Source organism: Phyllopteryx taeniolatus, chromosome 9, assembly GCF_024500385.1.
Source record: "Phyllopteryx taeniolatus isolate TA_2022b chromosome 9, UOR_Ptae_1.2, whole genome shotgun sequence".
Lineage (NCBI taxonomy): Eukaryota > Metazoa > Chordata > Actinopteri > Syngnathiformes > Syngnathidae > Phyllopteryx > Phyllopteryx taeniolatus.
The window spans coordinates 12,558,966-12,572,964 of record NC_084510.1 but is presented as its reverse complement, the minus strand read 5'-3'; the positions used below and the strand labels follow the sequence as shown (position 1 = coordinate 12,572,964).

Sequence of the window (13,999 nt, the reverse complement as noted above, 5' to 3'; positions counted from 1 at the left end):
TGAGGCCATCACCATTTGACAGCTTAGGTTTTGCCCATGGGTTGCAAATTGACAATGAAACAGGGTTTGTAAAATTACTGCCTGGCAAGAAGTTTTTCTGTACCCGACTGCAGTTCAACGGCAATTTGAGAAGCTTTATGGTAACCACACTGCTCCAACGTATAGTAGCTACAATTTACGTTTAAGGTTGCTGAGCATAATAATCTTTTGCTTCGAGCCTTTGAACAACCTGAAGCCGGTACACGTAAGGTTTTATCAGTCTTCGAAGCATCCCCTGTATTGAGCTTTTGTTGATGCTCAGTTTGAGTGCAGCCCTCTGGATAGACTTTTCCCTGGCTTTGTGCGGACGCCTGCTCTATGAGGTTGGTGTTTTATTACCAGTAGTGGTAGTAGCAAGCCTTCGGCTGTGTGGTTTGTCAGGAGCAAATCCTGTATTGAGAAACTTGCCATGGATAGAGACGTGTAAATAGTACTACGTGTTGGAGCAGTGCGATGGCCATAAACGTTCTCAAACTGGTGCTGAACTGCAGCTGTTCCAATATCCATTAGCAAGCCATGGGCAAAGCCCAAACTGTCATATGATGATGGCCTCACGTCTGTCTGAATGATACCTGAGATGAAATGGAAAAAAGTATAGTGTATAGTGACTTTTGGGACACCCTCAGTATGTGGACATTGCAACAACAGAAGCTCAAACTCAAAAACCTGCACTTAAAAACATTCACACTTGGGGCTGACGTCACTTCTGTTGGCAGCTTATTCCATTTGTGTGCAGCATAATAGCTAAATGCTGCTTCACCATGTTTGCTTTGGACTCTGTGCTCCACTATGTGACCTGAGTTTGTCGATCTCAGAGCCCTACTGGGTTTATATTCCATAACAAGCAAATTCATTGCATTTATCTGCTGTTAGGAGTTCTGGAGCTATCTGATTCAGGAGCGTGGGGGTTGTGAGCTTGTCAACCACAGAAAAACAGAGTGCGAGTATTGTTGAAGTTCTTACTGATGAATTCAGAAAAGTGTGGCTGTCTAGGCCTGACTAACTCTTGGTTAAAATTACAAAGACTTTGTCTGTAGAGGTCATAGTCAATTTGGAGTTTAGTTTTTCTCCACTTCCGTTCTGCTTTCCTACACTTTGATTTAGAGGTCTTTACCATCATTGTGCTCCTCCACGGTGTTCTAGGTCGCCTCAAGATTGTCTTAGTTTTAATAGGAGCGACAGCATTCATGACATTTGAAATTTTCCAGGTGAAATTATCCAAAAGTTCATCAACTGTCTCAGCATTCACAGTTTGTGGCACAGCTATGGTCTCCATAAACTTAGTGGCAGTACTCTCATTTATGTAAGTTTTCTTAATAGACATAGAGGTTGTCTGATTTTTTTGAAGAATCTCTAATGCAAATAATACACAAAAATGGTCAGCAGTAGCCATATCCTTAATGTCAAATGATATAATTTCAACATCCTTAGAGATGACCAGTTCTAAGATGTGACCTTGAGTGTGGGTTGGACTCTTAATATGTTGAGAGAGATCAAATGTTTCTTTAGATTTCTTTTCCATGTTATTGTCAACATGAATGTTAAAGTCTTCCCTTATGACAAAATAGTCGTAGTCAGTACAAATAACTGACAGCGGTTCTGAAAAATACTCCATAAATTTTCTGTTGTATCTTGGAGGTCTATAAATTATTAAAACAATATCCTTTGGGTCACCTTTAACTAAAAAAACTGAGATATTCAAAAGAGCTAAAGTCACCCCGTATAATTTCTTTACACTGAAATAATGACTTAAAAATAACAGCAGCAGCATAAAGCAGTATTTCATCTGAGAGTCATACGCAAAGCATTTGTATTAAAAAGTTTTGAGGTCCATCAAAAATGTGTTCCTAATTGTTTTCATCTGTCAAAGCAATTTCCCAAGCTCTATTTCCAAGTTTGCAAATAATAGATGTGAATGCAGTATATCAATATTACAGAATACATATTGGATTGATGTCCCTTACGGTGCACGTAAGAGTGGCTTTGTGTCAATTGCATATGTAAATGTGAATAAACAGTGAGCCAAGCCATGCACTTGCTTCACTGCGCACTTGCCGGTGATGTTCTCTGTGATAGGGTGGGCTCCTCATGAATATTGATTTGCTTTTCCCGGAAGTGAGGCGGTGCTGCTGTTTTGCTGTCGAGTCACCTCTGTCGGGATGGAGGAAAACGAGCCGCTATAATGCCGCAACGGAGCATCTCAAATCGGGACACTTAGACGCAAACCGTAGTTTATCGTCAATACTGCCCCGTTACCATAACGTTTGGTCAAAAAAATGATGGAAGAAATCGACAGGTTCCAAGTCCCTCCAGTCAACGGAGAGACGCAACCTTTGGTAAGCGAGCAAGCACACATCTTTATGCTAATCGACCCATTGACTGCGATTGGAAACGTAGTTGTCCGGTGTGTGCCTTTTGCGTCATATCTCAGCTAACCTGTGATTCCCCCGTGACCATTGCATCTTATCTCTGGTTGTATTCGGGATGGGAGAAACGATAACGTCAGCTCGATACACGAATAAGAGCATCGCTGCCAAGCCTCGCCCCACCTTGGATGAAAACGAGCTAGTGAACAACGCATTAGCCTAGCGAATGGTTAAACGTGGCATAAATGACGTCTTTGCAAACTGCGCTAGTATTATCAGTGTTGACATTCAACGCAGCTTGCGCCCACCACGATCACATTTGGTGACGCGCTACTTGCGTGCGAGCCCACAGGATGAAGAGGAGCTCTGTTCGAGACTGATGGCTGCTCCGCTCTTCACGTTTCCATTTTGCCAAAATGTCATATGACAACTCACACTTTGTAACATCAAGTCACAAGAATCTGCGCCTTATTCTGTAGGGCAGTGTTCTCAACCTTTACTGAGGCAAGGCACTTTACACATTACTACATTAATATAATCTTAAAGTACACTACCGAAATATGGTACCTACACAGGTCAATTATGTACCTTCTCAGATCTAGTGGAAGATAATTTTATTGTTCTGTCTGTCACTATATATCTCTGCCATAGATAGATGCATAAAGATAAATTATTTGTGGTAAACAAATACTCATTTTGGACCAATGATGTGAAGTTGATGATGAGTTCTCATGGCATACTAACAGGTTGGGACTCGCTGGTGTTAGCGCACTGCATTTAACAAAACTCATATCATGTATAAATACAAGCCACAGTGTAATGAACGATCTCGATCACGGCAAACAAATTGTGCTCCTCCCTATATTAGTTGTAGTACAGTGAAACCCCGCATAGTCGCGGTTTGGGATTTGCCAAATTCTGGATATTTTGTTTTTGGGGGGGGGGATTTATCCTTTGGTATTTGCTGAAAAACTGACCTATACACTTTTTTTGGTGGCGTGTCTGTACCAAGGAAACAATTTGAAGTGAGTTAAGGAGTTTCATTTAGACAACAGTAGTCCTTTGTCACCACCTTGTGGCATCCATAGGCAATTACAAACCCTTTTAGGGAGGCGTCAATGCTCACATCTTCACTATTCACAGCAGGGCAGTAATATAGACTGCGACAATCCTACCTAAATTATAATTAAACACTAGCAGTAGTTTTTTACTCTTCAAACTAAGCATCAGTGTTTTTGGTCATCTTATTAGTGTAGTCACTCACTTTACATTTCTACACTATCTTATTGCTTTCGTGGCACATATGGCAGGGCCTTTGTAATGCTAACCACTTACCTCATTGTCATTCCGAATGAATTAACTTGGCACCTGCTAACACCCACAAACAGGCGCACGCGCGCACACACACACACACACACACACACACACACACACACACACACACTGAGTGTATTTTCTGCGTATGTCGATGTTAAGACAATCCATTATGGATTTTATTAAATTCCTGCCAGTGGAGAAACCAGATTTATATTTTGGGCCTTGAGTTTAAAAATTGTGGTGAAACCTTGCTCTAACACATAAATGGGGAAAAAACATGTTGCTGGAGTTCAGATCCAATTATGATAGATTGCTGTGTTTGTTGTTGCGGTGTAATGCAGAACAGTCGCTATTGTCATTCATGGTCACCAGATTAGTCAGGCCTCACAGCTATTGGCCGCTAGGAGAAGCCATGATGTGTAATCCTCCTTCAATCTCTGTGGACTCCGTGATGTGTCAGCAGCCTAGTGGTGCTGGTGTCGTCAGAGAAGGCAGTAAAGGAGGATCAGGGTAATGAAAAATGAAATACATACATAGAGTGATTGTTTCATTTCTGTGTCAAAGTAGGTGCGTCAATATAATGATACAATATGCAGTATGTGAAAGGCAAGGGCAGCAGGCCATGTTTTATTTTTGATACCATCTAAAAATAGCATTGGCTGATCCTGAATGTCATAGGTCTTAAATACTATATTTCTAGTGGTGGCATGCACATGATCTTTCAAAGCAGTATGGTTTGATTATTGTATTGTGCAGGTCTATGATGCCAGTATAAACTACTTTTAATAAACCACAGAGCTGTCAGTTTCCCAAAAAGATCTCTTTTACCATTTAGGACAAATAGCAATTGATCCTGTATTCCTAAATTTTCAGAGGCTAAAGAGTATTTGGCTGAAGTGCCATACAAGTAACTGTATAATATATGGTTTTGTTTGATCATCCTATTTTTGTAACTTTACCAGTTTTGCACCTTGTTGCAAACTTTCAGTATTTACTCTGATGAAGGTCTCTCATGATTGTAATTTTTGACAGTGATATTCCTATATAATATGTATACCTATTTAATTTTCTTGACTTTGTGCTTGTTAGTTTTTTTATTTATTTATTTTTTTTTTTTTTTCTTCACCAAGGCAATGATTCTGCTTCCATCCGATGTAGTTGCCTTCTGTGGTCTTCCAGGCCTTTTTTTAATGAGTTCACCAGTCTTTTTTCCCCCTTTTTTTCTTAGGTTTTGGGATTTTTTTTGTTTTTCCACTCCTTTGCTTTTGTATTTGATCTTATTGGATTATGCAGGTCAATTTACTGTTGATTTAGCACAGATTAAACTCTCATTATTTCATTCATTGGAGCATCCATCAATCACCATGGTAAATGTTGGGTATTTGCTTGCCAACTGCCTGACGGACTCCACCCATGTGCCCCGTGGAGTCCCTCCTGTTGCAACAGTGGAGGGCTTTAGAATAAACATAATGTGCAACTTAGCGGGGGTTAGCAGGGAAAGCCAAGCATGACCCTACTCCTCTCTCTCAATCTGTTGACGCCCCAGCTAAAACAGGAGCCCCCCTGTTCTCCCACAGCGTCCTCTCCATGCCATCAGCGCTCACACAGAAAAAACTAGAGCCAGGAGTGTATAGGCAGAACACTCGGGCCTATTGATGCTGCACACCACACAGCCATAGTTGTCCTCGGGCAATTAGTGCTGGGGTGTTGGACACGAATCCCATCTAAAGAGATTGTGGCAATGTTTGTGTTAAGGGTGCATCAGAATGTGATAAAATGTGTCTGCTGGTACAATAAAGAGGAAAGCTTTACTCTCCCGTCATTTTTCTAGGATCCAGCAGCCTCCTCCAACTCAGAAGGTGACCCTGATGCCAAAGGAGAGACAGTGGCTATAAATTACAAGCCCTCACCACTCCAAGTCCAAATAGGTATCACCACCTTCACAGTGCAAATCACCACATGAAATCATTACGGCACTGAGATCTGATAAGTAAGCAGTTTTCAAGAAGAATTAAAAGAAAATTGTATCCAGTTAAAAAGGTGCCAAAAGTTGTCGAAAAGTGTTTTATTATTATTATGATAGATTTAACCCGTTCATTACAATCAATCATGTTGTCGTTAATTGTCATGTTTACTGATGACCTCACATCCTGTGGTTGCCCAGAGAAACAGAGGGATCTTGCCAGGAAGGGATCAGTGAAGAATGGCACTGTGGGTAGTCCTGTCAATCAACAACCTAAGAAGAATGCTAGGACAAGGTAATGAGTTCCTTTCCGTAGTGGTGCTGGTCTCCATTCAGTACAGAATGCAACGTCTGCATTGCAATTTGATGCACAAACACATAATAGATTTTCATCAGCATTTTGAGGGATGTCATTTGACTTTGTAATGGTACAAAGAAATTAAAATAACAAAGATGTGGGTTTGTTTGTGTTCTGTGTGAGTAAATGGCAAGCACAAGTCAGCGCATAAAGCTGGTGTAACCCACAGTATTGGCAACTGGCTCTGTCTAATTCCACTCCCTGGTGGATTAGTGGAAATATATGAAAGCCAAGGCTACCGAATGGCTTGATGCCAAATACTCTGAAGCAGATTGATAATCTTGAAGTCTTGCAGTCTGAGAGTTCCAGATTTACCCCGTTTTTCCTAACTTTTGTGGACTTATGGAATAGCCAGATATATAAAATGAACATTCTCTCACACCTTCTATGAGTAGCTGTTTAGAAATACAATATAATGCCTTTACATTCAATCTATACTCAGCATGTTCTCGTTTGTGTTCTGCTTCTCCTGTATGGCATGCAAGTTGTATTCATAATAGCAAACGATTTACAGGAAATTATAGCGTTCATTCATTGAATGTTCCTCTGGCTTTCTTTGACTTTCTTAGCATGTTTTCCATCCATCCATCCATCCATTTTCTACCGCTTATCCAAGGTCGGGTCGCGAGGGCAGTAGCTTTAGCAGGGACGCCCGGACTTCCCTCTCCCCAGCCACTTTATCCAGCTCTTGCGGGGGGATCCCGAGGCGTTCTCAGGCCATCGAAGGATGTAGTCTCTCCAGCGTGTCCTGGGTTGTCCCCGGGGTCTCCTCCCGGTGGGACGTGCCCGGAACACCTCCCCAGGGAGGCGTCCGAGAGGTATCCAAATCATATGCCGCAGCCACCTCATCTGGCTCCTCTCGATGTGGAGGAGCAGCGGCTCTACTCTGAGATCCTCCCGGATGACCGAGCTTCTCACCCTATCTCTAAGGGAGAGCCCGGACACCCTGCGGAGGAAACTCATTTCGGCCGATTGTATCCGGGATCTTGTTCTTTCGGTCACGACCCACAGCTCGTGACCATAGGTGAGGGTAGGAACGTAGATCGACCGGTAAATCGAGAGCTTCGCCTTTCGGTTTAGCTCCTTCTTTACCACAACTGATCGATACAAAGTCCGCATCACTGCAGACGCTGCACCGATCCGCCTGTCAATCTCCCGTTCCATTCTTCCCTCACTCGTGAACAAGATCCCAAGATACTTGAACTCCTCCACTTCTCATCTTAGGATCTCATCCCCAACCTGGAGAGGGCACGCCACCCTTTTCCGACTGAGGACCATGGTCTCAGATTTGGAGGTTCTGATTCTCATCCCAGCCGCTTCACACTCAGCTGCGAACTGCTCCAGTGAGAGTTGGATTCTGCTTGATGAAGCCAACAGAATCACATCATCTGCAAAAAGCGGAGATGCAATACTGAGGCCACCAAACCGGACCCCCTCTACGCCTCGGCTGCGCCTTGAAATTCTGTCCATAAATGTTATGAACAGAATCGGTGACAAAGGTCAGCCATGGCGGAGTCTAACCCTCACCAGAAACTAGTCTGACTTATTGCCGGATATGCGGACCAAACTCTGACTCCGGTTGTACAGGGACCGAGCAGCCCGTATCAGGGGGTTCGGTACCCCATACTACCGAAGCACCCCCCACAGGACCCCCCGAGGGACACGGTCGAACGCCTTCTCCAAGTCCACTAAACACAGGTAGACTGGTTGGGCGAACTCCCATGCACCCTCGAGGACCCTGCCAAGGGTGTAGAGCTGGTCCACTGTTCCACGGCCAGGACGAAAACCACACTGCTCCTCCTGAATCTGAGATTCAACTTCCCGACGGACCCTCCTCTCCAGCACCCCTGAATATACCCTACCAGGGAGGCTGAGGAGTGTGATCCCCCTGTAGTTGGGGGACAAATAAAATGACAAATAAAGCCGCACTGAGGTCCAAAAAGACCCTCACAATACGTGTTGGCCTGCTACGTCGGACCGGCATTTTCCCCCACCATCGGAGCCAACTCACCACAGTTGATCAGTTGACAGCTCCGCCCCTCTCTTCACCCGAGTGTCCAAGACATGTAACCACAAGTCCGATGACACGACCACAAAATCGATCATCGAACTGCAACCTAGGGTGTCCTGGTGCCAAGTGCACGTGTGGACACCCTTATGCTTGAACATGGTGTTTTTATGGACAAGCCGTGATGAGCACAGAAGTCCAATAACAGAACACCGCTCGGGTTCTGATCGGGGGTGCTGTTCTTCCCAATCACGCCCTTGCCCACGTGCGCATTGAAGTCCCCCAGCAGAACGATTGAGTCCCCAGCGCGAGCGCTCTCCAGCACCCCCTCCAAGGACTAGAAAAAGGGTGGGTACTCTGAACTGCTGTTTGGTGCATAGGCACAAACAACAGTCAGGACCCATACCCCCACCCGAAGGCGGAGGGAGGCTACCTTCTCGTCCACCGGGGTGAACCCCAACGTACAGGTGCTGAGCCGGGGAGCAATAAGTATACCCACACCTGCTCGGCGCCTCTCACCGTGGGCAACTCCAGAGTGGAAGAGAGTCCAACCCCTCTCGAGAGGACTGGTACCAAAGCCCAAGCTGTGTGCATGGAGGCGAGTCCGACTATATCTAGTCGGAACTTCTCGACCTCACACACCAGCTCGGATCAAGATCAGATCGCCAAGGTCCCCGCCTTCGGCCACCGCCTTCGGCGTCCGCCCAGCTCGCACTGCACCCGACCCCTATGGCCCCTCCCACAGGTGGTGAGCCCATGGGAAGGGGGACCCACGTTACCCTTTCGGCCTGTGCCCGGCCGGGTCCCATTGGTGCAGGCCCGGCCACCAGGCGCTCGCCTTCGAGACCCACCTCCAGGCCTGGCTCCTGGCTCCAGAGGGGGATCCTGCTGACCCGTGTCCGGGCAAGGGAAACCTGAGTCCATTTTATGTCATCATCATAAAGGGTCTTTGAGCCGTGCTTTGTCTGGTCCCTCACCTAGGACCCGTTTGCCATGGGTGACCCTTCCAGGGGGATAAAGCCCCAGACAACATATTTCCTAGGATCATTGGGACACACAAACCCCTCCACCACAATAAGGTGACGGCTGAAGGAGGGGTGTTTTCCATATATTCTTAAGCCTCTTGTGACATTGAAAACAAAACTATGAAAACAGTCAGTTGAATACTTAATATGGGATTATCAGCTATCAACAAACTTAAAATGGGGTTCTAATTAGGAAACATGATGCTGTCTTTCTTTAGGTTGGTTGTGCCAAATAAAGGCTACTCCTCTTTAGACCAGAGCCCAGATGAGAAGCCCCTTGTAGCACTGGACACAGACAGGTATGCACAGATTACTCACTTCACCTTCTAACACACAGTTTCACACTTCAAAATACGAAACTTGTCAGTAACAAAATGCCTGACCTAAAACGGGAGTGATGGATTTGTTGTGTTGTTGGTCTCACCATTTTAAATTAATCCATGAAGCCACTTGAGAGAGTTGGAACAGTAAGGATCCAAAAATGGGGCAAAGCCTCTCCCAGGTTGCAGGATTAGAGGATAGTGGGGTGAGGATTTGGAGAGGGAAAAGCAGCTCAGAGGGAGCGTCTGCTTCCACCCTGTGCTGGACTGGTTTGTGTTGGATAAAGATGAGTCCTACCCTTTGTCCTCTCGCTTTGGTCTAATCTGAGGGAAAAATTACTGTATATTAAGGCATGTCAGAAAAGCTCCATGACTGGTGTCACAAAAGATATATTTCTAACAATGAACATTATACAGCACCAGGATATGTGTTAAATGTTGCCCACTGAGCATCCATTGCAGCCTGGTCCTCCTAGAAGGGGGACCAATGAGCTGATTGTCCATATTCTAGATCCACATGCACACATAAACCCCTTTTCCACTGTACCGGTTCGACCCCCAACCATCGTGGTTCCGCCCTGTGTGGTCGCTTTTACATTACCCTTTTTCAAGGTTGGGCAGTGACAATGGAACCATTCCTCAGAACCTCCTCCGACCTGGATCTAAAGCTCAGGCTGAAGAGGGCTGTGACGTCACTGTCATCTGATTGGCCGGCAGATGTAGGCGTTTCTTTAAGCGTGGTGACTTGTCACTTTCACAATCTTGGCGTCTAAAGGCTGTTTCACACTGAGCGATGCCGCCAAACCCGACTGAACTGTCGCACAGTGTGCATGGTTTGGCGACTGTTTTCATGAGCGGCCGACTGTTTTCACGAGTGGCCGAAAAAAAACAACATGATTTGAAATACTACAAATTGCAAATATTTTGGTTTTAAATGTCTTAATATCACAGTATCACAAGAAAATGTCTGGTCAGTGCATAAAAATTAACATGGTCTCACAAAAATTGCATGAAAATTAAAAAAAAAAAGAAAAAAAAACTTTTCACTTTATCATCAGAATCTTAAAATATATGTAATCTAAATAATTATTTAATAATGAACAATGATTTCTAAATACAGTATACTGTATGCTTTGCTGGGACCAATGCATTTATAAAATGCTTATCAGCCCAGATGTACTGGGCTTTACCAAACAGGTTTTATGTTAGCTGAAAATACCTTCCAGCTACCTAAAGTTTAAATGTAATGTATAGCATTAAGTACCTCTTACAACATGGAATATAGAACTTCATTGAAAGGGTTTGCATTATTTTTATTTGTCCACTTCACAATGCAATAGCAGATAACATGAAGCCTACAGTAGTATGCTTTCGGATCCACATGTGAATCATTCATTCAGTCATGAGCAACCAAACAGCTGACTATCCCTGTGGATGAACAGTGGAAAAGAGCATCCTCTAACTTTTGTCGGTCTATGTTTTGTAGTGATGATGACTTCGACATGTCCAGGTACTCGTCATCAGGATACTCCTCAGCCGAGGTGAGATGTCTGAGGGACCAGGTATCTATACACACATTATATCTAAGTTCATGTAGTGTCACTCTGTTAGCCATATCATTTGGCGAAAGCACAAACATCACCATCTGGTCATCGAACTCCATCGTTACTTCAATCCTTTACCAGGTACACTCTCAACACTGACCCTACTAGTTGTTTGCCAAATGGCTGGGGTTGGGGCAGGGGTGGGATACATTGTGTTTGTCTACCAATGTTTTTTTCTAGTTATCAGTTCCTCTAACCTCACTTCATTACCTTAAAATTTATCATTCTACTGTTCATTTTTTTTTGTAAATAAACCAAATTACTTTGCCCCTTTGATAAACGTACACCCATTTTTCAGTAATTTCTTCCTAAGGTCATGGTTAAAGTCCTACTTCTCTGTACTGCAGCAAATCAATCAGGACCTCAACATCCAGCTCCTGAAGGATGGCTACCGACTGGATGAGATCCCAGATGATGAGGACCTAGATCTGATCCCCCCTAAAGCGGTCAACCCCACCTGCATGTGCTGCCAAGCTGCTCCCTCCACAGCGTGTCAGATCCAGTAGCACCACCCTCCTCTTTACAAAATAAAAAATACAGGGGCCACAAAAAGAGTGGATTAAACAGTTTGCACACCTTTAGAAGAAGAAGGAAAAAAAGGGTCTGTAAATGTCTGAGTCAGCGACTGAGGTAGGCTACACCAATGGATCTTGTGCACGTTCCTCCTATGGTTGGATGTGTGCACCTTCTGCATTGTATGGTGAACTAGGACTGCAATGAAGGCACAAACATCAGCTTGAAGGAAAACCTATTACTTCTTCCCTGACCTTTCTTCATTACAGTAGATTTCATTTCGCTCACATGGACCATTCAGGACTGTTGATTAGAAACAACATTGGACGAAAGACCAGACACCTCTGATGGAGATAAGGAATCATTTGAATTATTTCATCTGCTTCTGGTAAAATATCGGAATTTGAGTGGATCCTCACTGCCAGTCTGCTTTGTCTTCATGTGTGTGTCCAACATAAAGATAATGTGAATGTGTGAGTAGTACCCAGAGAATTAGCCCTCAACCATCAAGCTTCTCACCATAAACACTTAAGGTAGTTAAAATCTTAGTTTTCTAATTCATGTAATGTCTGTTTCATTATTGCGGTAAAAATAAATAAATAAATAAAAGTGAAAACAAATAGCTTTGCATGTTGCCTGTTAAAACTGTCAAATGGCCGACTTGTGCAGATGATTGCTCACTCTTATTGACCCCTTAATCATACTGTCAGACATCATTCACGATACTATTTTTTTGAGAAGCTATTTTTTGGAAATGGTGGCAGAGCACTTTCTCAGCTAATGTCTACCCATGCATCAATATGAAGGGAACATCTTGTCTTGCGAATTTAGCAGGAGTGGTACAAAATATATTATAACCTTAGAAACATAAGCATTACTGCATGTGAGCTCTGTGTGCATGCAACAACGGCCACAAAACTCAGAAAACTTGTATATCACACATTGAAAATTGGCAATATTTTCATAAATGAATATGATTTCAAAGCTGTTATGACATTTTATTTTAATACATTTTTAAAAAAGCTAGTCGAGAGAAACCGATCATATGCAAGGTTTCTACTAGTTGCAATGCATTACTTTTTGTACCAAATCCTACTAATTTCTTGTGAGAACCTGCTGTTTTGTGCCATTTTTTTTGTACCTGCTGTGAATTTTGACATAATTTAACGTAACTTCAGTGGCCACATTTTTATTTCTTTTTTTTAATTTGAGCTTTCCTGTTTAAGAAAGGTGTAAAATACTTTTAAGTTCTTCAGTTTTATTTAAATTGTGATTTTGTTGTTGTTATGTACATATCCAACCTGATATATATGTTTTGGACAAATATCCATAATACCTGCAACAGCTTTGAGTTTTCACTGCCAATGGCCTTTTCTCACACAGTCGCTTTTTGTTTACTACACTGGTATGTGCTAGCACTATTGTGTGAATTTGTTCTGATAAAGGTGACCCTAAAAGACAAAGGCTGTACCCCACCCCGCCCCCAAACATGTCATTTTGTTATACTTCCTGTGTGCCAACTTTGACCAGTTGGCTGATATAACTAAACCATCACAAGCTGAGCTGTGCTTTATAACTTGGATACAACTTAGGCGTGTGTGTGGTTAACACTAATGGAAGTTACGCAACATTCAGAATATTTTCACGACTTGCACAATGGAAATTATTTAATTTTATTTTCATATATTACAATATTTGGGGAAACCTTGTGTTCATGCTTCATAACTCACCTTGGGTCTCATACTGTATGTTTATAGTTTTTTAAAATGGAGAAATACTACATTGAGATGTAGTATATCTAAATATTTTTTGTTAGGTTATTTTTGCAGTTCAAGTACTGTATATGAGGTCATGTTTTGGTCCCCTCAATGGAACAAATTGTAGTAAATGTAATGAATGGACAAACAAATCCCATATTAATCACAATATAAGCCAATTATGGATAAGTTTTCCCCTTTGACTAAAACCACACAAGGTGCCAACATTGATGGTTAAATTGGTGGCATTATGTTAAAACGAAGTCTGTTTTGTTACTTAGCTTCTGTTTATAGTAAACATTTACACCGACCCGGTAAAAGATACTAAGGTGTGTCAGTCCTCTTATAACTAACACTGTTTCTGAATAGTATCATTTGATTTAGCTGTAGCTTCACTTACCATATTTTGTCCATAATGACGCATTAAACAATACATTTATTTGCAGTTGTAACATTTTAAATTATTTTCCAGTTTTATGTAAAAAATTATTTCAACCAATGTTTTGTTTTGTCAGACACTTATGATGACTAAAATGGTTCCATTTACACTAGACAGTGTTCAAGTTTTGTGTATAGTGCAAAATGTCCCACAAAAATAAAATAGCTATCTGAAACCCAAATTGTTTTGTCAGTTATTAATTGCATAATAAAAATATATTAAGATGCACACCTACACATTTTTTTGGCCACTACACTAGATATGTTTTTCCCTCCAAATAACATCTCTGA

General features: G+C 42.7%; 1 protein-coding gene across 3 annotated transcripts; it reads left to right on the top strand.

Annotated features, from left to right (window-relative positions):
* The first annotated feature begins 2,088 nt into the window (after positions 1-2,088).
* fam219aa (family with sequence similarity 219 member Aa) lies at positions 2,089-13,890 on the top strand. 3 transcript variants are annotated; one of them, XM_061784351.1, is made up of 6 exons: positions 2,089-2,375; positions 5,554-5,650; positions 5,887-5,980; positions 9,295-9,375; positions 10,883-11,081; positions 11,348-13,890. In XM_061784351.1, the coding sequence occupies exons 1-6, from the start codon at positions 2,316-2,318 to the stop codon at positions 11,504-11,506; spliced, it is 690 nt and encodes a 229-aa protein (XP_061640335.1). In that variant the 5' UTR covers positions 2,089-2,315; the 3' UTR covers positions 11,507-13,890. The 3 variants fall into 3 exon arrangements, with proteins under 3 accessions (XP_061640335.1, XP_061640336.1, XP_061640337.1); XM_061784352.1 differs by having other exon boundaries at positions 2,092-2,375; positions 10,883-10,958; XM_061784353.1 differs by having other exon boundaries at positions 2,094-2,375; positions 10,883-10,937.
* The last annotated feature ends 109 nt before the right edge of the window (positions 13,891-13,999 follow it).